This window comes from Mesoplodon mirus (assembly GCF_964341445.2).
Source record: "Mesoplodon mirus genome assembly, chromosome: 4".
NCBI classification, from domain to species: Eukaryota; Metazoa; Chordata; class Mammalia; order Artiodactyla; family Ziphiidae; genus Mesoplodon; species Mesoplodon mirus.
This window is the reverse complement of record NC_138979.1, coordinates 30,905,641-30,930,147: the sequence shown is the minus strand read 5'-3', so window position 1 is coordinate 30,930,147 and position 24,507 is coordinate 30,905,641. Positions and strand designations below refer to the sequence as shown.

Here is a 24,507-nt window from a genome sequence, read left to right as displayed (position 1 = left end):
ATCATGTTCAAAGGATTATTATTCTAAAACAAACCCAATTCTGTCATTCCATTGCCCAGAGGTCCAAGTTCCTTAACATGCAATATCCTGAAATGCAACGCCAACTTGCTTCCCAGCACCCCAGTCTTTACCCTAAACACACTTAACTACTGACCCCCACTTAAGCATGCCATGCATCATCAAGTTCCAAGCTTTCACATTTCTTCTCTGCCTAGGATTCCTTTAGCATCACACCCTTCAACATCCAGGTTCAACAACATCTCCTTCATAAAACCAACCTAGCTTTTCACAGGCACAAGTGGCCCATCCTGTAGGCTCTCTGACCACATAGACACACTTCTGCTACTTAACACACAGCACTGTAAATAGCCTGGGTATCAGAGGTTCATTTGGGAGGGGGTTACATATTCTTCTACATATCCCAGCTGAGTACAACCCTAAAAGGGCCTAACATAAAGTGGCTCATCAATGTTAGGGCACTAAAACAAGTATCTAGCTAATTATTCAGTTTAATTTTAACTCAATTTCCCTTTATAGAGTTGTCTTTTAAAACTCACACTAATTTGAGCACTAAAACCTCATTAGCAGCCAGAGTAGTAGCATGGATTTGGAATTTCTTGAATTTCCAAATAAAAACAAGCAGGGCAACTATACAGCAAACCAAAACCCGTATATACAGCAAAACAAAAACCCACAGGTAACCAACGTACCCCCGTGAGGAAGCAGCTGGGGATAAGCAACACCTATGAGACTTGTGTGTTCCCAAAACCTACTTGGGAAGAAAGCCACAAGGCATCTGACACACCTTAGACCTGAAGAACCCCCCAAATAACTAACAGGTATTTACTGGAAAGAACGGCAGGGCAATTCGAGAACAACAGCTGAAACGGGGAGGGATTTTGCCTCTCCAGTTGTCAGTGAGAGCAAGGAGCCTGCAGTAGGGCGTGAATGGGCTAGAGCAGTGTAACCCCTAGGAATTCTCAACACAGACCTGCCAGTGGATTCAGACTAGACAGGGACAGAACAGCAAAAGATGAAAGGGTACAAAAGGCATGGGCCTAGGAAATGTCAGAAAGCAGCAGTTATGTTTCTTTAGTGCATGCACACACACAAGAAAACTAAGCCAATTTCTAGAAGCTCAAGAAAGCTAATTTCCCATAAAATTGAGCAAAAAAGGGATTATGATCAAATCCCTTAGAAAATCACTATAAAACACAATGAGTAGCAGAATATCCCTACAGAAAATGAAAGCATGCCAAAAAGAGTACTCAAAAAAAGAAAAATAAAGGATCAAAACTGTTACTATTCCAGGTAAGTCATGGGGAATGGGTGGTCTTTACAACAAATGGTGCTGGAACAACTAGATACACCATATGCAAAAATTAATGAGATGGATAATAAACCTGGATCATAAAAGCTAAAACTGTAAACTTCTAAAAGAAAACAGGAGAATATGTCGGTGACTTTGGGATTTGCAAAGATTTCTTAGGATATAAAAAGCAATGAGCATAAAACAAAAAAAACACACACACAAAAAAACTGTTACTATTACAAAACAAGTGAAAAGGCATTACAAAAATACACAAGACATGGGCTTCCCTGGTGGCGCAGTTGTTGAGAGTCTGCCTGCCGATGCAGGGGACACGGGTTCATGCCCCGGTCTGGGAAGATGCCACATGCCGTGGAGTGGCTGGGCCCGTGAGCCATGGCCGCTGAGCCTGTGCGTCTGGAGCCTGTGCTCCACAACAGGAGAGGCCACAACAGTGAGAGGCCCACAAACAGCAAAAAAAAAAAAAAAAAAAAAAAATACACAAGACATGAAAGAATATAAATAAGAATTTTAGACAATCACAGAAAGACAGAATCAAAAGGCAGAGGACTTTGTACCAGATGAAGGAACAAGATAAAACACCATAAAAAAAACTAAATGAAGTGGAGATAGGCAACCTTCCAGAAAAAGATTTCAGAATAATGATAGTGAAGATGATCCAGAACCTCGGAAAAAGACTGGAGGCAAAGATCGAAAAGATGAAAGAAATGTCTGACAAAGACCTAGAAGAATTAAAGAACAAACACCTGGAAGAATAAAAGAACAGAGATGAACAATACAATAACTGAAATGAAAAAAAAGAAAGCTGGAGTAGCAATACTCATATCAGATAAAATAGACTTTAAAATAAAGAATGTTACAAGAGACAAGAAGGGACACTATATAATGATCAAGGGATCAATCCAAGAAGAAGATATAACAATTAAAAATATATATGCACCCAACATAGGAGCACCTCAATACATAAGGCAACTGCTAACAGCTATAAAAGAGGAAATCAACAGTAACACAATAATAGTGGGGGACTTTAACACCTCACACCAATGGACAGATCATCCAAAATGAAAATAAATAAGAAACAGAAGCTTTAAATGACACAGTAGACCAAACAGATTTAATTGATATTTACAGGACATTCCATCCAAAAACAGCAGATTACACTTTCTTCTCAAGTGTGCACAGAACATTCTCCAGGATAGATCACATCTTGGATCAAAAATCAAGCCTCAGTAAATTTAAGAAAATTGAAATCATATCAAGCATCTTTTCTGACCACAACACTACGAGATTAGAAAAGAATTACAGGAAAAAAACGTAAAAAACATAAACACATGGAGGCTAAACAATACATTATTAAATAACCAAGAGATCACTGAAGAAATCAAAGAGAAAATCAGAAAGTACCTAGAGACAACTGACAATGAAAACACAACGATCCACAACCTATGGGATGCAGCAAAGGCAGTTCTAAGAGGGAAGTTTATAGCTATACAAGCCTACCTCAAGAAACAAGAAAAATCTCAAACAACCTAAACTTACACTTAAAAGAACTAGAGAAAGAAGAACAAACAAAACCTGAAGTTAGCAGAACGAAAGAAATCATAAAGATCAGAGCAGAAATAAATGAAATAGAAACAAAGAAAACAATAGCAAAGATCAATAAAACTAAAAGCTGGTTCTTTGAGAAGATAAACAAAATTGATAAACCTTTAGCCAGACTCATCAAGAAAAAGAGGGAGAGGACTCAAACCAATAAAATTAGAAATGAAAAAGAAGTTACAACAGATTCCGCAGAAATACAAAGCATCCTAAGAGACTCCTACAAGCAACTCTATGCCAATAAAATGGACAACCTGGAAAAAATGGACAAATTCTTAGAAAGGTATATATAACCTTCCAAGACTGAACCAGGAAGAAATAGAAAATATGAACAGACCAATCACAAGTAATGAAATTGAAACCGTGATTAAAAATCTTCCAACAAACAAAAGTCCAGGACCAGACAGCTTCACAGATGAATTCTATCAAACATTTAGAGAACAGCTAATACCCATGCTTCTCAAACTCTTCCAAAAAATAGCAGAGGAAGGACCACTCCCAAACTCATTCTATGAGGCCACCATCACCCTGATACCAAAACCAGACAAAGATACCACAAAAAAAGAAAATTATAGATGAATATCACTGATGAATATAATGCAAAAATCCTCAATAAAATACTAGCAAACAGGATCATACACCATGATCAAGGTGGATTTATCCCAGGGATGCAAGGATTCTTCAATATACGCAAATCAATCAATGTGATACACCATATGAACAAACTGAAGAGTAAAAACCATATGATCATCTCAATAGATGCAGAGAAAGCTTTTGACAAAATTCAACACCCATTTATGATAAAAACTCTCCAGAAAGTGGGTATAGAGGGAACCTACCTCAATATAATAAAGGCCATATACAACAAACTCACAGCAAACATCATTCTCAAAGGTGAAAAACTGAAATCATTTCCTCTAGATCAGGAACAAGACAAGGATGTCCACTCTTGCCACTATTATTCAACATCATTTTAGAAGTCCTAGCCATGGCAATCAGAGAAGAAAAAGAAATAAAAGCAATACAAATTGGAAAAGAAGAAGTAAAACTGTCACTGTTTGCAGATGACACTATACTATACATAGAGAATCTTAAAGATGCCACCAGAAAACTACTAGAGCTAATCAATGAATTTGGTAAAGTTGCAGGATACAAAATTAATGTACAGAAATCTCTTGCATTCCTATTAACAACAAAAGATCAGAAAGAGAAATTAAGGAAACAGTCCCATTCACCATTGCAACAAAAAGAATAAAATACCTAGGAATAAACCTACCTAAGGAGGTAAAAGACCTGTACTCAGAAAACTGTAACACACTGATGAAAGAAATCAAAGATGACACAAACAGATGGAGAGATATACCATGTTCTTGGATTGGAAGAATCAATATTGTGAAAATAACTATACTACACAAAGCAATCCACAGATTCAATGCAATCTCTATCAAATTACCAGTGGCTTTTTTTTTTTTTTTTTTTTTTTTTTTGGTACGTGGGCCTCTCAATGCTGTGGCCTCTCCCGCTGCGGAGCACAGGCTCCGGACGCGCAGGCTCAGTGGCCATGGCTCACGGGCCCAGCCGCTCCGCGGCATGTGGGATCCTCCCAGACCGGGGCCCGAACCCGCGTCCCCTGCATCGGCAGGCGGACTCTCAACCACTGCGCCACCAGGGAAGCCCACCAGTGGCATTTTTTACAGAACTAGAACAAAAAATCTTAAAATCTGTATGGAGACACAAAAGACCCCGAATAGCCAAAGCAGTCTTGAGGGAAAAAATCGGAGCTGGAGGAATCAGACTCCCTGACTTCAGACTATACTACAAAGCTACAGTACTCAAGACAATATGGGGGCTTCCCTGGTGGCGCAGTGGTTAAGAATCCACCTGCCAATGCAGGGAACACAGGTTCGAGCCCTGGTCCAGGAAGATCCCACATGCCAAGGAGCAACTAAGCCGGTGCGCACCACAACTACTGAACCTGTGCTCTAGAGCCCACGAGCCACAGCTACTGAGCCCGCACACCTCGAGCCCATGCTCCACAACAAGAGAAGCCACCGCAATGAGGAGCCTGTGCACCGCAACGAAGAGTGGCACCCACTCGCCGCAACAAGAGAAAACCCTCACGCAGCAGTGAAGACCCAATGCAGCCATAAATAAATAAATTAAATTAAATTAAATTAAAAATTTAAAAAAAAGACAATATGGTACTGGCAAAAGAACAGAAATGTAGATCAGTGGAACAGGATAGAAAGCCCAGAGATAAACCCACGCACCTATGGTCAACTAATCTATGACAAAGGTGGCAAGGATATACAATGGAGAAAAGACAGTCTCTTCAGTAAGTGGTGCTGGGAAAACTGAACAGCTACATGTAAAAGAATGATATTAGAACACTCCTTAACACCATACACAAAAATAAACTAAAAATAGATTAGAGACCTAAATGTAAGACTGGACACTATAAAACTCTTAGAGGAAAACATAGGAAGAACTCTCTTTGACATAAATCACAGCAAGATCTTTTTTGATCCACCTCCTAGAGTAACGGAAATAAAAACAAAAATAAACAAATGGGACCTAATGAAACTTCAAAGCTTTTGCAAAGCAAAGGAAACTACAAACAAGATGAAGAGAAAACCCTCAGAATGGGAGAAAATATTTGCAAACGAATCAACGGACAAAGGATTAATCTCCAAAATATATAAACAGCTCATGCAGCTCAATATTTAAAAAAACAAACAACCCAATCAAGAAATGGGGAGAAGACCTAAATAGACATCTCTCCAAAGAAGACATACAGATGGCCAAGAAGCACATGAAAAGCTGCTCAACATCACTAATTATTAAGAAATGCAAATCTAAACTACAATGAGCTATCACCTCACACCAGTTAGAATGGGCATCATCAGAAAATCTACAAACAACAAATACTGGAGAGGGTGTGGAGAAAAGGGAACCCTCTTGCACTGTTGGTGGGAATGTAAATTGATACAGCCACTATGGAGAACACTGTGGACATTCCTTAAAAAACTAAAATAGAATTACCGTATGACCCAGCAATCCCACTACTGGGCATATACCCAGAGAAAACCATAATTCAAAAAGACACATGCACCCCAATGTTCACTGCAGCACTATTTACAATAGCCAGGTCATGGAAACAACCTAAATGCCCATTAACAGACGAATGGATAAAGAAGATGTGGTACATATATACAATGGAATATTACTCAGCCATAAAAAGGAATGAAATTGGGTCATTTGTAGAGACGTGGATAGATCTAGAGACTATCATACAGAGTGAAGTAAGTCAGAAAGAGAAAAACAAATATCGTATATTAACGCATATATGTGGAACCTAATAAAATGGTACAGATAAACTGGTTTGCAGGGCAGAAATAGAGACACAGATGTAGAGAACAAACGTATGGACAGTAAGGGGGGAAAGTGGTGGGGGGGTGGGATGAATTGGGAGATTGGGATTGACATGTATACACTAATATGTATAAAACAGATAATAAGAACCTGCTGTGTAAAAAATAAAATAAAATTCAAAAACTCAAAGAATAAAAAAAAAGAATTTTAAGAATTCAGAAATGAGGCTGACAAAATTCAAGAGTTAATTAGAAATTTTAAAAAGCCATTTTAGATAGGAACACAAATAAACATAATACCATGAAAGAAACAGAAAGTAAAAAAGAAATCTTTCATAAAACAAAAAAGAAATGTTTCAGGAGATTTTTTAAAAAGGATTTGAGAGAAAATTACAAATAATGAAGACAGGCAAAAGAGTTACAACACACGGATAATAGGAATAGCTAAAGACTAAACTGAAATAGTGGAAAAAAATAGTAAAACTAAAATTAAACAAAGAACTTTCCTAATATATGTATTTTATATATCCTTCCATATATATATATATGTTTTGTTTTGTTTTTTGCGGTACGCGGGCCTCTCACTGCTGTGGCCTCTCCCGTTGCGGAGCACAGGCTCCAGACGCGCAGGCCCAGCAGCCATGGCTCACGGGCCCAGCCGCTCCGCGGCATGTGGGATTTTCCCAGACCGGGGCATGAACCCATGTCCCTGCATCGGCAGGCGGACTCTCAACCACTGCGCCACCAGGGAAGCCCCCATATATTTTTATATATAATTGAAACTGTATACTCAAAGGACACAAATCACTGTAGATACCTGAGAATATCAATTCAGAGGAAATGCCAAAATATATTCAAATAAAATGACTAGATTTTAAGGCAGAAGATTCTCTGGCATCTAGGCAAAAAGAGCTATAATTTTAAAAGAAATATAAATTAAGACTATCATCACACTTGGGTAGCAACACATTATGCCAAAAATAACATAGTTGAGATACTCAAGGAGAACAATGAGCCATGGATTTTATATCCAGTAAAGCTAATCTTCAAGTATAAAAGGGCACAGAAAAGCTAATAAACATATAAGAAAAACACAGGGAATATTGTTTTTCATGATCCTTTCCTAATAGAAAATAACTTTCTGACAATCAAAATGACAAGAGGCACATGAAAAGGACTGGTGATAAGCATTAAATATACACCTACTTACAGGATTAAATGTGGATTAAAGGGAGAAAGGTTAAATTATATAATAGCTATATGGTCTACACAGAGTAAAACCATTTCTTTAAATGGGGAAAGGAACAGGATAGAATAGAGGAATAGTTAAAAAATTTTAACACTGTTTCCAGTAATCAAAATTGACAGTAGTAGAATTATTATTATTGAGGTAATCGTATGCTCTGTACTGGATTTACAAAAGACTAACATGGTGCTTTTCAGAGGGATTTTCAAAAGAAATGGAAAAGAATCCATTTTTCTCATATATCTTTACCATAAGAAAATTTTCCGTGTGTCAAAATATGGTTGATTTTTATGTTTACATGAGAAAATGTCCAAGATAATGGTTTTTATTATGGTGATGGGAGAAGTAGTTTAAAGCAGTATAATACGATCTCATTGATCTGTATGTGCACACACACCACACACACGATTATAGCTTCTGGATGGAATTAAATGCATCAAAGAATTTTATTTTCATTATATTTTGTCCTTTCGACATCACAGGCAGCCATAAGCAACAATAATATGTATTTCTACCTGTGCCTGGTAGTGAAACTGAGTTTATGATAAACAAGAGGCCTGGAATCTGTTCAGTTATTTGCCCAGTTTCACTGGACACTAGCCATGCCCATTCCTTTACATTTCACTGTAACTGCTTTTGCACTGAGTACTTGCAACAGGGAACATATGGCCAACAAAGCTGAAACTATTTACTATCTGACCTTTTACAGAAAAGGTTTGCCCACTTATCTGTTATAGTATTTCTTGATTCCTTAAAAGATTTTTTAAAAAGGGAAAAAAATTCCTGAAGGTTGACTGTTGATTCATTTGCAGAAATATAACTACATAATATGAATAACCTCTCCTCCAAAGATTTTTCTGTTTCCTTCAAATATGCCCAATTCTCTACTTAAAGATTCTCCCTGCTGCCTTTTTTCTTCTGTTTTTCATGCCAAATTTCTATAACCAACTAACTTAATTCTAACTTTTCTCACCTTATACAGTTTTACTCCTATAGTTTTTGTAGTTTGACTCCTCTCCCCTTCTTCTTCTTCCAATCTACCCTCAACATTCTATGGAAACTATTCTAGTCATGTGTTTTCACAGTGAACACGGGGATCAAAATTTTTTTAAATGGATGGATCCAATTTTTTCAAATGGTTCCTCGGCAATCATTTGTTCAACTTCCTTTCTACAAATGAATTCAGAAGGCCTGGAATCCTATGTGTCACTCCACTACCTGCCAACTAGACCTTATGTAGGACTTCTCTGTGGACTTGGTCAGAGACATTAGGATTTTATCAACTCTGATAACACTTTAATTCTAGGAGGTCCCAAGAGATCTGAAAGGCCTGTTCAAAATCAGTTAGTGGTAAGCCCAAACTAGTTCAGAAGTCATAAGACCCCTACAGTTTTTCCACTATACCTTGGTAGTTCTCAAAATGTTGTTTAAATGTCTACGACTGTTAGACTGGTTCTTTTTTACCTCTGCGTCCTTCATCAGCCCGTTGGTTACTCACGCTTGTGGCTCTGTTTCCAAAATTATAGCTTTCATTTCTAATTCTTACTCCACTTTCCTATTTCCAGCTTCTTAAAGGACACCTCCAATTGCCCTTCTCCAAACTGTCATTTTCTCCACAAAACTGACCTCACCACCAATGTTCTATACTTAAAAAAAAAAAAAAGAAAAAAAACAAACAAAAAGCCAAAATTTTGGCTCCTTCCTTAACAAGGTTACTACTTTTTATCAATTTTATTACATATATATGTAGTTTATGTGGTAGAATTATGAGTTCTGAATTTCAGATATTATATTCCATAAGTATTTCTAATATTTAAAATTAAATTTTACATATAAGTGAAAAGAGCATTATATGATGAGTCCAGAGACCTGTGTCCAAGATGTACCTCTTTGGGACATTTCACTAGAACTTTCTGAGACTCAGTTTATTACACATGGTTATTAACCCCTATTTCACAGAGAATTAAATAAAGGATATGAAACATTCATAATACACTCTATAAATGTACACAATGGCCTTCAACCAGATAAAACAAGCCTAGCTTAGCTTACATGCTTACCTCAGTGTAAATGCTTACCTTCTACCCACCATACACTAGCCTGGAGCTACTCAACCAATATGTAGGATTCCCCCTCCCTGGCCCCTTTTCTTACAATAGCTTTATTGACATGTAAATCACCTACCGTAAATTCACTCTTCAAAATGTACAATTCTATGTTTTTTGTATGTTCAGAGTTGTGCAACCATCATCACAATCAACTGCATAAAATTTTCATCACCCTCAAATGAAACTCCCTACCCTTTAGCCATCATCCTTAAATTCCCCCATCCTAAAAACCACTTATCTTTCTGTCTATTCACCTGTTCTGACCATTTCATATAAATGGCATTATACAATAATGGTCCTTTGTGACTGCCTTCTTCGAGTTAGGATAACGTTTCCAAGGTTCATCCATGTCACGGCATGTATCAGTACTTCATTCCTTTTCACTGTTGAACAATATTCCATTATATAGATATACCACATTTTGCTTATTCATCATTCATCAGTTAATGGGCATGTGGGTTCTTTACACTTTCAGGCTATCATGAGTCATGCTGCTATGAACAACTATGTTTATTAAGTTATTATGTCGCTATTTGTCTCCATTTCTCTTGGGAATATGCCTAGGAGTGAAATTGCTGGGTCATGTGGTAATTCTACGTATGTTTACCTTTTGTGGAATACCTTGCTTAACCACAGTTGGCTCCACCAGCCAACATCCACATCCTCATCAACACCTATTATTGCCTGCTTTTGTGATTACAGCCATTCTAGAGGGTGTGACAGGGTATCTCACTGTCATTTTTGACATATATTTCCGTGATGGTCAGTACTGTTGAGCATCTTTTCATATGTTTATTAAACAGTTCTGTATCTTCTTTGGAGAAATGTTTTTCAAATCTTCAGTCCATTTAAAAAACTGAATTACTTGGGTTTTTTACTACTGAATTTCTATATTCTGGATACAAGTCCCCTTATCAGATATGTAACTTGCAAATACTTTCTCATTCTGTGGGTTATCCTTTCACTTTCTTGTTGAGAGTTTCTTGGTTTCCTTTGAAACACAAAAGTTTTAAAGTTTGATGTGGTCCCATTTTACCTGTTTTCTCTTCTGTTGCTTTTATTTTCAAGATCATATCTAAGAAACCGTTGCCCAACCCAAGGTCATAAAGATTTATTCCTGTGATTTCTTCTAAAAGTTTTACAGTTTTTGCACTTACATTTAGGTCTATGATCCATCTTAAGTTAATTTTTGTTCTTGGTGTGAAGTAGGAGTCAAAATTCATTACTTCCCATGCTGTTGACCAGTTGTCTCAGTACCATCGGTTAAGACTACTCTTTCCCTCACTGCATTGTCTTGGCACCCTTGTTCCAACTTTACCTCCTATTCAATCCCCTCCCTATTTGAAACACTTAGCTGCTTGCCCTTAGATGATCTCTTAACTAGATACCTTGCTTTCAACATACTTTCTCCATTTGATTTTTTTTTTTTAGTTTTAGGTGTACAACATATTGTTTAAAAAAACTTCTTTACTGAAGTATAGTTGATTTATAATATTAGTTTCAGGTATATAACATAGTGATACAAGTTTTAATAGATTATACTCCTTTTATAGTTACTATAAAATATTGGCTATATTCCCCTGTCCTATATAATATATCCCTGTAGCTTATTTATTTTATAAATAGTAGTTTGTATCTCCTAACCCTCTACCCCTATCCTGAACCTCCCCCCTTCCCTCTCCCCACTGGTAACTACTAGTTTGTTCTCTGTATCTGTGAGTCTGTTTCTTTTTTGTTATATTCACTAGTTTATTTTTTTAGATTCTGCATACCCATGATAACATACATTGTCTTTTTCTGTCTAATAAGCATAATACCCTCTAGGTCCACCAATGTTGCTGCAAATGACCTTATTTTATTCTTCTGTGTGGCTGAGTAATATTCCATTACATATATATGTACCACATCTTCTTTATCCATTCATCTGTTGATGAACACTTAGGTTGCTTTCATATCTTGGTTATTGTAAATAATGCTGCTATGAACACTGGGGTGCATGTATCTTTACAAATTAGTGTTTTTGTTTTCTTCGAATATATACCCAGAAGTGGAACTGCTTGATCATATGGCAGTTCTATTTTTCGTTTTTTGAGGAACCTCCATACTGTTTTCCATAGTGCCTGCCCTAATTTACATTCTCACCAGTGTACTAGGGTTCCCATATTCCTCCACATCCTCACCAACACTTGTTATTTGTAGACTTTTTGATGATAGCCATTCTGAGGGGCCCAAGGAGTCCTGGGGCTGGTGTCACACAGTTGGTGGGTGGGGATGGGGCCCAGGGGATCCCGGGGCTGATGCCCACCCACCAGTGAGTGAAGCCAGGTTCTAGGGCTAGTATCGGCCAACTGGTGGGCAAAGGCAGGTCCTGGGATCTCTGGCTGCAGGGCCCAGGAGTTCCAGAGCTGGTGTGGAACCACTGGTGAATGGGGCTGAGGCCCAGGGGGTGCTGGGACTGGTGCATGCCCACTGGTGTGTGAAGCTTGCCCCAGGGCTAGTGCCAACTCAGAAGTGGGTGCAGCCAGGTCCTAGGGTGTCTGGCTGCAGGGCCCTGTGGGTCCTGGTGCTGATGAGCTAGAGGGAGGGTTCCACAATGACTCTTGCCAGCACCAGTGTCCACGTGGTAGAATGAGCTCCCCTAATGTCTGCTGCCAATGTCCATGTTCCTCGGGTGCACTCCAGTTGTCTCCTGCCTCTCCAGGAGGCTCTCCAAGATCAGAAGATGGGTCTGATACAGGTTCCTTTCAAATTACTGCTTCTGCCTTGGGTCCCAGAGGGTGTGAAATTTTACGTGCACCCTTTAAGAGTGGAGTGTCTATTTCTCATAGTCCTCTGGGACTTCAGAAAGTGAGCCCTGCTGGCCTTCAAAGCCAAACATTCTGGGGACACATCTTCCTGGTGCAGGACCCCTGGGCTGGGGAGCCTGATGTGGGGCTCAGACCCCTTACTCCTTGGGGAGAACCTCTGCAATTGTAATTATCCTCCCATATGTGGGTCGCCTACCTGGGGGTATGGGTCTTGACCATGACTCCACCCGTCCTACCCATCTCACTGTGGTTCCTTCTTACTATCTTTAGCTGTAGATCTTTATGCCTCCAGTCTTGCTCATCAATAATCGCTCCATAAACAGGTGTTAATTTTGGTGTACCCATGAAAAGAGGTGAGCTCAGAGTCTTCCTACTCTGCCATCTTGGCCAAGCCTCTCTCTAACTTCTCTCAACCCTTTAATTCTTTAATATAGAAATATTCACTTAATCTTTTTTTTTAATCAAAAAAAATTTTTTTTTTATTTTTAGCTGTGTTGGGTCTTCGTTGCTGTGTGTGGGCTTTCTCTAGTTGCGGTGAGCCGGGGCTACTCTTCGTTGCGCTGCATGGGCTTCTCATTGCAGTGGCTTCTCTTCTTGTGGAGCACAGGCTCTAGAGCGCAGGCTCGGTTGTGGCGCACCGGCTTAGTTGCTCTGCGGCATGTGGGATCTTCCCAGACCAGGGCTCGAACCCGTGTCTCCTGCACTGGCAGGCGGATTCTTAACCACTGTGACACCAGGGAAGCCCACTTAATCTTTCATGTAGTTTTTTTTCAGAAAATAGAAAAGTAGAGATGACCAACTCATTCCTGAGTATTTATTCATTTCTCAAAGAATTATAAAAATATGTACATTTTCTAAGGGAGAACATCTGAAACTAAAGAAAGTTGTGGGTATATCATGGGTGGGAGGGGTGGAACACAAGACCCTCTGGATGCAACTACCATCTCAAGCTACAGACTTGCACTTGCCAATACTATAGCCATTATACACACAACTACTGAGCACTTAAAATGTGGCTAGCCTTACCTGAAAGGTGCTGAAATTACAAGATGTGCATTGGTTTTTTAGACTCAGTATGGAAAAAAAAGCTAAGTACAGTATACCAATTTTTAAATATTACATGTTGAAAATGACAACATTTTGGATATACTGAGTTAAATGAGATCTATCATAAAATTCACCCATATTTTACATTTTTCAATGTGAAGACTAGGAAAATTTTAATTACATTGTGGTTTGCATTATATTGCTACTAGACAATGCTGCTATTTGATCTCCTAAGAGTGACTTTGTTGAACAGATTGGCCTCCTGTGAAAATAAGTTTTACTGGGCATAACTAAGTACACCAAGCCCTTACCTGGCAAGACACAATATCTGTAACTCCAGGTTATTGCCAAAAGCATACAGTCTCAAATTATCTCGGTCACTTACTACTATTCCAAAAGCTCACTTGGCTCACCTCAAGGAGAATAACTTTCTCTCATTCCTTTGTCAGCATTTCTTAAAAATGTGATGCCAAAGGACATGGCCCTCCATTTCAAACACGCATTTTTAAACATACATATTACGGGTCCCATCCCAGACCAAATGAATCAGAATCTCTGGTAGTTGGGCATGATCCAGTTGATTCCTCTTTACAATTAACCTTGAGAGCTACTACTCTAGATCAGTGGTCAGCAAACTATGGCCTGCAGGCTAAATCCAGCTAGCTGCCCATTGTTGTAAATAGGCAAGTTTTACTGGAACATAGCCACACCCATTTGTTAACCTACTCTACAGCTGCTTTTGCAATACAGCTACAGAGTTGAGAAGTTGTGACAGAGAATTATGGCCTGCAAGGCCTAAAGTATTTATTTATCATATGGTTCTTTACAGCAAAAGTTTGCTGACAGTGCTCTAGACAGTCTAAATTTTATTCTGAACAACTCAGAATACCAAAGGAAAGATATCTGAAAGTATAGTTCTGCAGCCTCGGAAAATGAAGTCAACTGGATTACGCTTTGGCATAAGTTTCTGGGCTTACAATGACAGGTCTATTTTTAAAAACCTTCAAAAACGATCCTGGAGGGATGGTTGTTGAGGACTTCCATTCTGTCATAGTCCCTCTCTGATGAGGCCCAGAGGCAACGCAGCTCTGTGTTCCCAGCACAATAGTTAACATGTTTGAAAGCCAAAGAATTATGAACTATATACTCATCTTATCTCCATGTATCTTCTGATGACATTTTTCTGGGCTAGTACCCCCCTCCCTCAGGGCAAAAGAAAACTGAAGCACAAGAAGAGCCCAGCTACAGAATGGAGTTTACACTGAGCTTCTTTCTAGACAGGAGTTCCAGACTTGCCTGAGTATTACAACTACCATGAGTTGGTGTGACACTTTTTTTTTTTTTTTTTTTTTTGCGGTACACGGGCCTCTCACTGCTGTGGCCTCTCCCGCTGTGGAGCACAGGCTCCGGACGCGCAGGCTCAGCGGCCATGGCTCACGGGCCGAGCCACTCCGCGGCACGCAGGATCCTCCCGGACCAGGGCACGAACCCGCGTCCCCTGCATCGGCAGGCGGACTCCCAACCACTGCGCCACCAGGGAAGCCCGGTGTGACACTTTTAACACATTCAAAAAATCAGATTCTGTTTTCTCAACATTCAGAATCTTTTCCTACTTTGCCTAAGTTCTGTAGTAAATAACCTAACATTTCCCCACAACCGACAAAACCAGGCAAAACTGTAGAAAGGAGAAACGTACTTTAGCTAATTTAATTGTCTTATTTTATTTTCCTTATTTAAAAAGGTATTAGGAAAAAACAAATGTAATGTGATACGGTCAAATTACACCTATGGTCTCAAATGATCTAGCTTCTACCTTAAGAAATCATGAAAAGAAGAGCAACTTAAACCCAATGTAAGCAGAAGACACATTAAAATAAGAGCAGAAATCAGTGAAATACAAAGCAGAAAATAAAAAAATATCAATGAAAAGAAAAGCTGGTATTTTGAAAAGGTCAATAAAATTGTTAAACCTCTAGCCAGGCTGACCAAGAAATAAGAGAAGACACAAATTACCAATATCATAAATGAAAATGGGCCACCATTACAGATCCTAAAATATTAAAATAAGAGAATGTCATGAACAATTTTATGTCTATAAATTTGACAGTTTAGATAAAAGGAACTAATACTTTGAAAGATACAAACTACCAAAGTTACCAAAAAAATCTCCAAAAGCTAACAAAGAAGAAATACATAACCTGAATAGTCCTATATAAAATTAAAGAAAATAAATTTATAGTTAAAAGCTTTCTTACAAAGAAAACTCCAGAACCAGATGGCTACACTGGTGAATTCTACCAAACATTTAAGGGAGAAATATCTTCAGTTGTACACAAACTCTACCACAGAACACAACAGGGAAGAATACTTCCCAACTGCTTGTTTTGAGGCTGGTAGCTTTCCTTACTCCAAAACCAATAAAAACACAAGGAAAAAGTACTAACCAATATTCCTCATTAACACAGAAATAAATATCTTCATAAAACATTAGCAAATCAATCTGGCAATATATAAAATGAATAATACATCACAACTAGGTAGAATTTATCTTGGGAATGAAAGGCTCTTCAACATCCAAAAAGCAAGAAACTGATGATACCAACAGACTAAAATGAAAACTCGTATGATAACCTCAATCAATACTTACAAAAAAAGCACTGGCAAAATCCAACATCCATTCATGATTTAAAAAGAAAAAAAAAAGCGTCTTAGCAAAGTTAAGTATAAAAGGGAACTTCCTCAACCTAGTAAATAGCAAAACAGAAATACAAGGGAACTTCCTTAACCTCATAAAGGGCATCTACAAAAACCTTACTGCTAACATCATACATAATAGTGAAAGAATGCTTTCATTTAAAATTTGGAATAAGGCAAGGATGCCTGCTTACTGTCCCTATTCAACAACATCCTGGAAGTCCTAGCAAGTACAATAAGGCAAAAAAAAAGAAATGAACAGCATATAGATCAAAAACGAAGAAATAAAACTGCCTCTCTTCACAGATGAGATGACTGCATAGAAAAATGCCAAAGAATCTACCAAAGAAGTTCCAAGAACTCTAGAAAACTTAAAGTTCACTATTAAAAAAAAAAAAAAATCAATTGTATTTCTACATATTAATAGACAATCAAAAACTGAAATTTTAAAAATACCATTTACAATAGCATGAGGAAACATAAAAAATATACTTGACTAGAAATCTAACAAAACGTGTGTAGAATCTGTATGCCGAAAACTACAAAACTGTAATGAAGAGATACATCACATTCATAGTTTGGAATACTCAATACCGTTAAAATGTCAATTCTCCCCAAATTAATCTGCAGATTCAATGCAATCCCAATGAAAAATCCTAACAGATTTTTTTAATTTGACAAACTTATTCTAAAGTTTATATACAGAGACAAAGGAACTAGTCAAAATAATTAAAAATAATAGTAATAAGTTTGGAGGATTCACACTACCTGATTTCCAACTTAATATAAAGCTACAATAATCAAGGCAGAAGTAACTGGCAAAGGATAGACACACTGATCAATAGAAGCGACTAGGGAAAGACCGACACGTATATGGTCACTGATTTTTGACAAAGGGAGAAAGCAATTAAACGAAAAAAGGATAACCTTTTCATAAATGGTTGTTCAAAAAACTGGACATCCGTATTAAAAAAAAAATCCCCTAAAGAAATCTTAATACATACAAAATTTAATTTAAAAAAAACAAAAACAAAAAACAAAACAAAACCTTCCAGAAGAAAACAATAGGAAAGATATTTGGGACCTTAGGTTTGGCAGACTTCTCAGATACAAAACCAAAAGCAAAATCAATAAAAGCAAAAACGAACAAATTGGACTTTATCAAAATTTAAAACTTATACTCTGCAAAAGACACTGTTAAGAGAAGGAAAAAGGTAAGCCACAAACTGGGAAAAATATTTGCAAAACAATACCTATTAAAGAACTTGTATCCAGAAGATATTCAAAACTCTCAAAACTCAGTAACAACTTCTGTGCACCAAGGGACACAGTTAACAGAGTACAAAGGTAATCCATGGAATGGGAAAAAAAAACATTTATGAGTCATATATCTGATAAGGGGTTAATGACCAGAATATATAAAAACGCCTACAATTCAACAAATAAAACCCAATTTAAAAATGGACAAAGGAACTGGACAGATGGCAAATTTTGTTATGTGTATTTTACCACAGTTTAAAAAAACAGTAAGTATAAAAATTAATAAACAGAAACCTCAATTAAAATAGAGTTGGGGGCTTCCCTGGTGGTGCAGTGGTTGAGAGTCCGCCTGCCGACGCAGGGGACATGGGTTCGTGCCCCAGTCAGGGAAGATCCCACATGCCGCGGAGCGGCTGGGCCCGTGAGCCATGGCCGCTGGGCCTGCGCATCCGGAACCTGTGCTCCGCAACAGGAGAGGCCACAACAGTGACAGGCCCGTGGACCACCCCCCCCCCAAAAAAAAACAGAGTTGGGAGGCCAGAAGGGGGAGAACTCATACACGGTGCTGTTAGCAGAGCCCAGCAAGAAGAAAGACTTCCTCTTCTTGCCTGCCAAGAACTCAGCCAATGACAGACTGTCACAATTCAGCCAATGAAAAACCACTACACTCTGAACTCTCAATTCCTCCAATGGACTCTGTTAACTACAGCCCTCCCAACTTCCTTTTCCCCCTCTATAAAAGAGTTCTATTTTTGCTGGAGTCTTGCACCTGTGTCTTGCAGTGGCTGCAGACCCTGAATTGCAATTCTTTCTTGATCCCAAGTAAACCCATTTTTAAGGTCAATATAAGAAAACAAAAAACCTAATTAAAAATGGGTAAAAGATTTGAACACATTTTACCAAAGAAAATAATGGATGACAAATAAGCGCATAAACAGATATTCAAAATCATTAGTCTTTAGAGAACTACAAACTAAAAACAATTCCATTCCTAGGAATTTACCCAAGAGACATGAAAAGCTATGTTCATTCAAAAACCAGTACACTAGAGATTTATTCACAATCACCAAAAACTGGAAACCGCCCCAGGGTATCAAGACTGGATAATGAATAAGCAAATTATTCTACATTCATACAATGGAATACTATTCAGCAATAAGAACTACTGATATAAGTACATCACAGAAAAATCTCAAGTGCATTAGGCTAAGTGTAAGAAACCAGTCTCAAAAGGCTATGTATTGTATGAGTTCACCTACATGAGAGAAAAAGCAGACATATAGGAACAGAAAACACATCAGTGGTTACTCAGTGCTCAGGGTAAGCGGACTGGGTTGACTACAAATGGCACAAGGGAAAATTTCATGGTGATGGAATTGTTCTATATTGTCTGAAGTGGTGGTTATATGACTTACATGACTAAATGCATTTGTCAAACTCAGAACTGTACACTAAGGATGAATCTTACTGTGTGTAAATTATACCAATAAAAATAATAAAGGTATTAAGAAAATAAATGTAATGTGGTAAAACACCAAATTTTCTATAAAAACCAGCCAATTAAACATTTATAAGGTATGATGGTATATGTTTAATCTGATTTAAATATGCTATCTATCAGCACATTTCAAACAAATTCAAGCCATACCTTAGCTTTATAAATTAAAAGTTAAGGTTAGTATTATTTAATGATTTCTTTCACCATTTAGGGAGACATAAAAAAGTCTTATCTGAAATCACTGTTTTTTAATAATTAATTTACCCATTGTCTATCATGTGTAGATTCAAAGATTCACGAGATAGTCAGGTGCAGGGTGGTTCAGGAACATGATTTTCCCCCTTTCCATTTTCCTAGTAATGGATATAGCTGGTAGAAATAGTAAGTGTAAAATATTTAAATATTCTCTAATCTCTTTCTGTACATTCTATAAGGAGAAGGGTAATCAGTAGATTCAGCTCTCTTCAAAGGGAGGAAAGGAGAGATTTATGGGAGGCACTACTTTATGTCAAGCATGAGGTGGCATAAGCCCCATTTTTAACACTGAAAACCAATGCTTTAAAGGCAGGTTTGGTCACTTGCTCATTTCTAAAGGGAAGCAGGCAGCAGTAGGATTCAAATTCAGGGCAGTCTCATTTCAGACAAAGCTCTTTTTTTTTTTAAAAAAAAAAAAGCTATTATTTATTTAATTCTTATTCCAGAATTTTCCATCTATTTCTAGTGCCGTGTGGCATGCAGGATCTTAGTTTCTCAACCAGGGATCAAACCCACTCCCCCTGCATTGGAAGCGCGGAGTCTTAACCACTGGATCGCCAGGGAAGTCCCACAAAGCTCTTACTCTTACCAAGCTCACTGCGATTTGCTCTCTGCCCATCTGCAATTGCTTAAGCAAGAGCTTGGCTCTGCATGTTTCAAATCAAGGAGTATCTTTTAAGATTTTATTACTCGCATGACCCTGTTCAATTTTAAACCCCAAGCCTACAATACATACATATTACTCAGAAAAGCTGAAACAGTTTACAATTTACACGAAAATATGGTGTCTTTTATCTGATCAAGTTTTTAAAAATAAACCACTTAATTTCTTAAGTCATGATTAAAAACAGCAATATACAAATAACAACCAAAAGGATATATGAAAAAGTAATCATGTTCACTTTTGACCTTAATAAAGAATTTATTGCAACTCTAATTTTAAACAAAGGAATATAGAAAAGTTCTTCCCCTTTCTTCTGGCTTCCTGACATCTGGCTTTCCTCTATTGTTTTCAAAAGCTTCCAGTATCCTGACCTACACACAGATTATTTACGCCAACAGAACTCACCCTGTGAAGTGTCACTGTGTGTTGTTCCCATATAGCTGTTTCCTCCATTGCTGTGTTCTGATAAAGGAAAAGAAAAACAATAATTATCTTTTAAGAAAATGTCTAATAAAGTGAATGAGAACAGCTAGCAAACAAACAGTAAAATACCAAAATTCCTACTTTCAATATTAGATACTCTGAAAAGGGCTCAATAATTATAGAAGGTTTTTTGCTTGCTTTTGTTTTTGTTGTAAGAGACAGGAAATTACACACAGGAACTTCCTTTGTTTTTAACTTAATTTGGACAGATGCCACTCTATATTCATTTCATGCCAGCTGAAATCAGTGTTCAAGTTAATTCTGCAACTTTATACTTAACATCAGATAGAAATGAACAGAAGTTGGAATACTATTTTAAAATATCTAGCGAACAACACATAAAACATTTAAAAGTATTCCTTAACGTTGTGCAAAGGAAGGAAACGCCAAATACCTCTGAACTCAGTAATTATAAATACAAGTATCACAGGAAAACAGATAAGACCATTTGATAGGTTTGGTCAATGGCTGCTTCAGTATCAGTTAAAACATGACTGCTCCACCTAGTTTCAGTTTTACTACAGAATTATCTTCAAGCTTTGTTTATAACCCTGAAGAAAAAGGCTTTTCTAATATACATATCATGCACACATGCCCATGTCACACGCAAAAGAAACAAAAAAGAAAAACAAATAAACAATTCCAAACTCCCTGCCCCAAAGAACTGCAATAAAATAAAAGTGGTGCAAGCTCCAATAAAGGTGCTCAAATGTCAGTGTAGTTCAGGTTCTTCTCCTGTCAAGAACTTTTTACTAAAAAGAGAAATAAATCACTATCTAAGAGATAGACATTAAAGAATTCAAAATAACTTTCTTATAAATTGGGTTAATTGCTCTTGGAGGCTTAAAGTAATTCAATCTCTTTTAATGTTACCATTTTCTGCAATTGGGGTTCCTGAACATATATATCTACAAGTTGTTTAAAGGCTTTTTCAGAGGTATCACAAGGTAGGGCAGAAGTGAGAATGCTGAGCACGATGCTTCCAGGACATCACTTGTCACCCAGCCTGATCAATGTCTATTCCACAAATAAGGTGTGTTTTCTGCTGCACTGCTGTCACTACCATCATGAGAACATGTCCACCAAGGGGCCCTGGGCCCATTCCTCCTTTCCCACAGCAACTTTAATCGAACATTAATGCCACTTTAGAAAAGGAATCCCTATAAAGAAAGCCTGCTTCCCTAAATACAAAGCAACTAGATTAACTTTCCTGCCAGATGAATAAGAGAGGGAGAGAAAGGATCCCTCTGTTCACTCCCATAGATAAGAACTGTCAACCAGCGTTTTGTTTCAATCTTTCAGTCAAGTGCAGCAAAACCTCCTTTTAATGAGACCTCTGCTGGAAACAAAGCTGTTTTGTTTTTTAAAAAAATTGACCAGCATTTATGTATTTTAAAAAATACCTCCATCAATGTGACACAGTGATGATATGAGTAATTCTGCTAAACATCAAGAATCCTACTAAAATATACAGGATAAAAATATCTGCAATAGGGGGCCTCCCTGGTGGCGCAGTGGTTGAGAGTCCGCCTGCCGATGCAGGGGATACGGGTTCGTGCCCCGGTCTGGGAGGATCCCATATGCTGCGGAGCGGCTGGGCCCGTGAGCCATGGCCGCTGGGCCTGCGCGTCCGGAGCCTGTGCTCCGCAACGGGAGAGGCCACAACAGGGAGAGGCCACAACAGTGAGAGGCCCGCATACCGCAAAAAGAAAAAAAAAAAAAAAAAAAAAATCTGCAATTGCCAGTCTGTCCAATCTTACCTGACTTATTAAAAATGAGAACTGCTTGCATGGCTTTAAGCTTGTCTTGCCTTGATCTACTTCTTAAACCAGCAGCACTGCTTCACTACCCTTTTAATTCCTTTCCTATCAGTGCAAACTGAAAGTGATCTGATAACCAAAGAGGACCTCCATAACATATTCTTTGGAATGAAAATGTATCATCCTCCATATGGTTTTAATGGCCACACAATTTACTATCTAGTAAAAGAATACGAATCAGGGCTTCCCTGGTGGCGCAGTGGTTGAGAGTCCGCCTGCCGATGCAGGGGACACGGGCTCGTGCCCTGGTCCGGGAAGATCCCACATGTCGCGGAGCGGCTGGGCCCATGAGCCATGGCCACTGAGCCTGCGCATCCGGAGCCTGTGCTCCGCAACGGGAGAGGCCACAACAGTGAGAGGCCCGCATACCGCAAAAAGAAAAAAAAAGAATATGAATCAAATGAGGAAATTCATTTAATGTGAAGGAAGGAAAAGCAGATTATGAAATGGCTTGTATATTGTTATCCTTTGTTTGAACGTGAATATGAAAAGAAAGGCTAAAAGGATATACAAAATGTTAACACAGATCATCCTCAAAGTGAAGGGATTATGGGTAATATTTTTTTCATTAGGTTTTTTTTTTTTGCTTTCCTTTCTCCATTCCCAGTCAGAATAAACTGCCAAAATATTTTAAGCCACATTCATCAAATCCCACTTGAAACTTCAAATATCTATTTTTAACTTTGCTTTTAGGAAAAATCAAGTAATAGTTAAGATTATTTTGTTTTATTGTTAATTATAAAAAAGTATCCCGTTAGTAAGGGATTTATAGAATAAGGTCTTAATGTACAAGCTTCTAGTACAATAAGAAATTTAGGTTATTTTGTTTATATAAGGGGAAAAATAAAAATACTAAAACAATTGTTCTCAGCATTCCAATTAAAATTAATGTTTCTTCAGAAAAGTACACAACTCAACCAACTCAATGGCTTCCCCAAAATGGGTAATACAATAGCTCCCTTCTCTGTTAAAGCAAAACACAGCATTATTAGCTTGATTTATCAGAAGGGAGACCAATGTGCAAGAAAGAAGCTGAGAGAACGAAACATCAAAAAGGGTGGTCAGTTAGGCTCTTAACCTGTGCACTAAAGCAACTGAATCCATAATATAAATAAGTTGTTATGCCTTGCTGATCCTAATCACTTAAAACACACACACAGAGAAAAGTGTTACTAGTTTAAACCATGGACCATTCCATCTCTCTCCACTCTCAGGCCTTTGGTTTCCTTCAGTGGCAAAAGCAGCAAAATTGTATCCATGGTTGTTTATATAACTAGGCAGACTTTATGAGGAGTTCTGAAGGAACTGAGAATACAAATACAGTAAAATATAATGGTAGAATCTTAAATGATGGGATTCAAGTACCCACTATAATTTTTTCAACTTTGCTATGTTTGAAAGTGAATATAAAATGTTGGGAGGTGGTGAGAGGAGATTCTTATTAAATCACTCAGAAACTGAAGGCCAGAACAGATATAAAAAACTTTTAGTACCACTAAATGTGATACTTTAGAAATTTTGATACTTTAGATTTTAATACTAAAATTTTGATACTTTAGAAAAAGGAGAAAGGGGATTTCCTTTGAAAGAATACCTAAAAAAACAAGTGGCCTCTGGGGTGGAGAAAGAGAAATTGGGGCAGGGAGGTAGGGAATCTTACATTTTCACTGTGAGCCCTTTTGTAATGTTCTATTATGTTCATCTACTACTTACTCAAATAATTTTTGAAACATCATCCTTATTGTAAAATTGCTTACTTGTCATTTTTCTTACAGGAAAAAAAAAGCAGAATGAATAACTGGCAGAAGGATTTTCTGGTAAATGAATAATCTCATTCCCAAAACATTTAGGCTTGTGGGGAGACCGCAAGTAAAAAAGTGTCACTCCTCTAAGAATGATTACAGCACTATCATTCCCTATAACTATGGAAGATGCTGTTAAACAGAAAATGAACTAAGCCAGAAATACCAAGATCACAGCCCAAATCTGCCATTAACTAGGTAAATAACCTTAGTGTTCCTCATTTAGGGAATGGTATGACATTATCTCAAGTAAAAAGTCCTGTCCAGCTCCAAAATTCTATTAGACTGTAATTTCAATTCCAAACAGGCTGCAAATTCACTAACTAGTGAAGCACTGTAGGCATCCAGAGGGACTGTAATCGTGGCCACTGGACTCTGAGTTCTACATACACTTCTAAGTCAGTGTCAACTGACCAGAATCACAATTTCTGAAGAAGCAAAAAGCTGCATTTCAGAGAGTGCCAAGAGTTTGTTTGGTTTCTTTGTTCTAAGCTCCAGCTGGCAAAGACACTACTCAGATCAC

At 37.8% G+C, this 24,507-nt stretch overlaps 1 protein-coding gene across 9 annotated transcripts in view; it reads right to left on the bottom strand.

The window, feature by feature from the left end:
* Positions 1-24,507, bottom strand: part of TJP1 (tight junction protein 1) — a gene marked incomplete at its 5' end in the record, with an annotated part of 252,576 nt that overhangs the window by 71,723 nt on the left and 156,346 nt on the right. For all 9 annotated transcript variants that reach the window (XM_082618294.1, XM_082618296.1, XM_082618298.1 and 6 more), the window contains one exon: positions 20,285-20,341. In XM_082618294.1, coding sequence (XP_082474420.1) covers positions 20,285-20,341 — 57 coding nt within the window. The remainder of the gene's footprint in view (positions 1-20,284; positions 20,342-24,507) is intronic.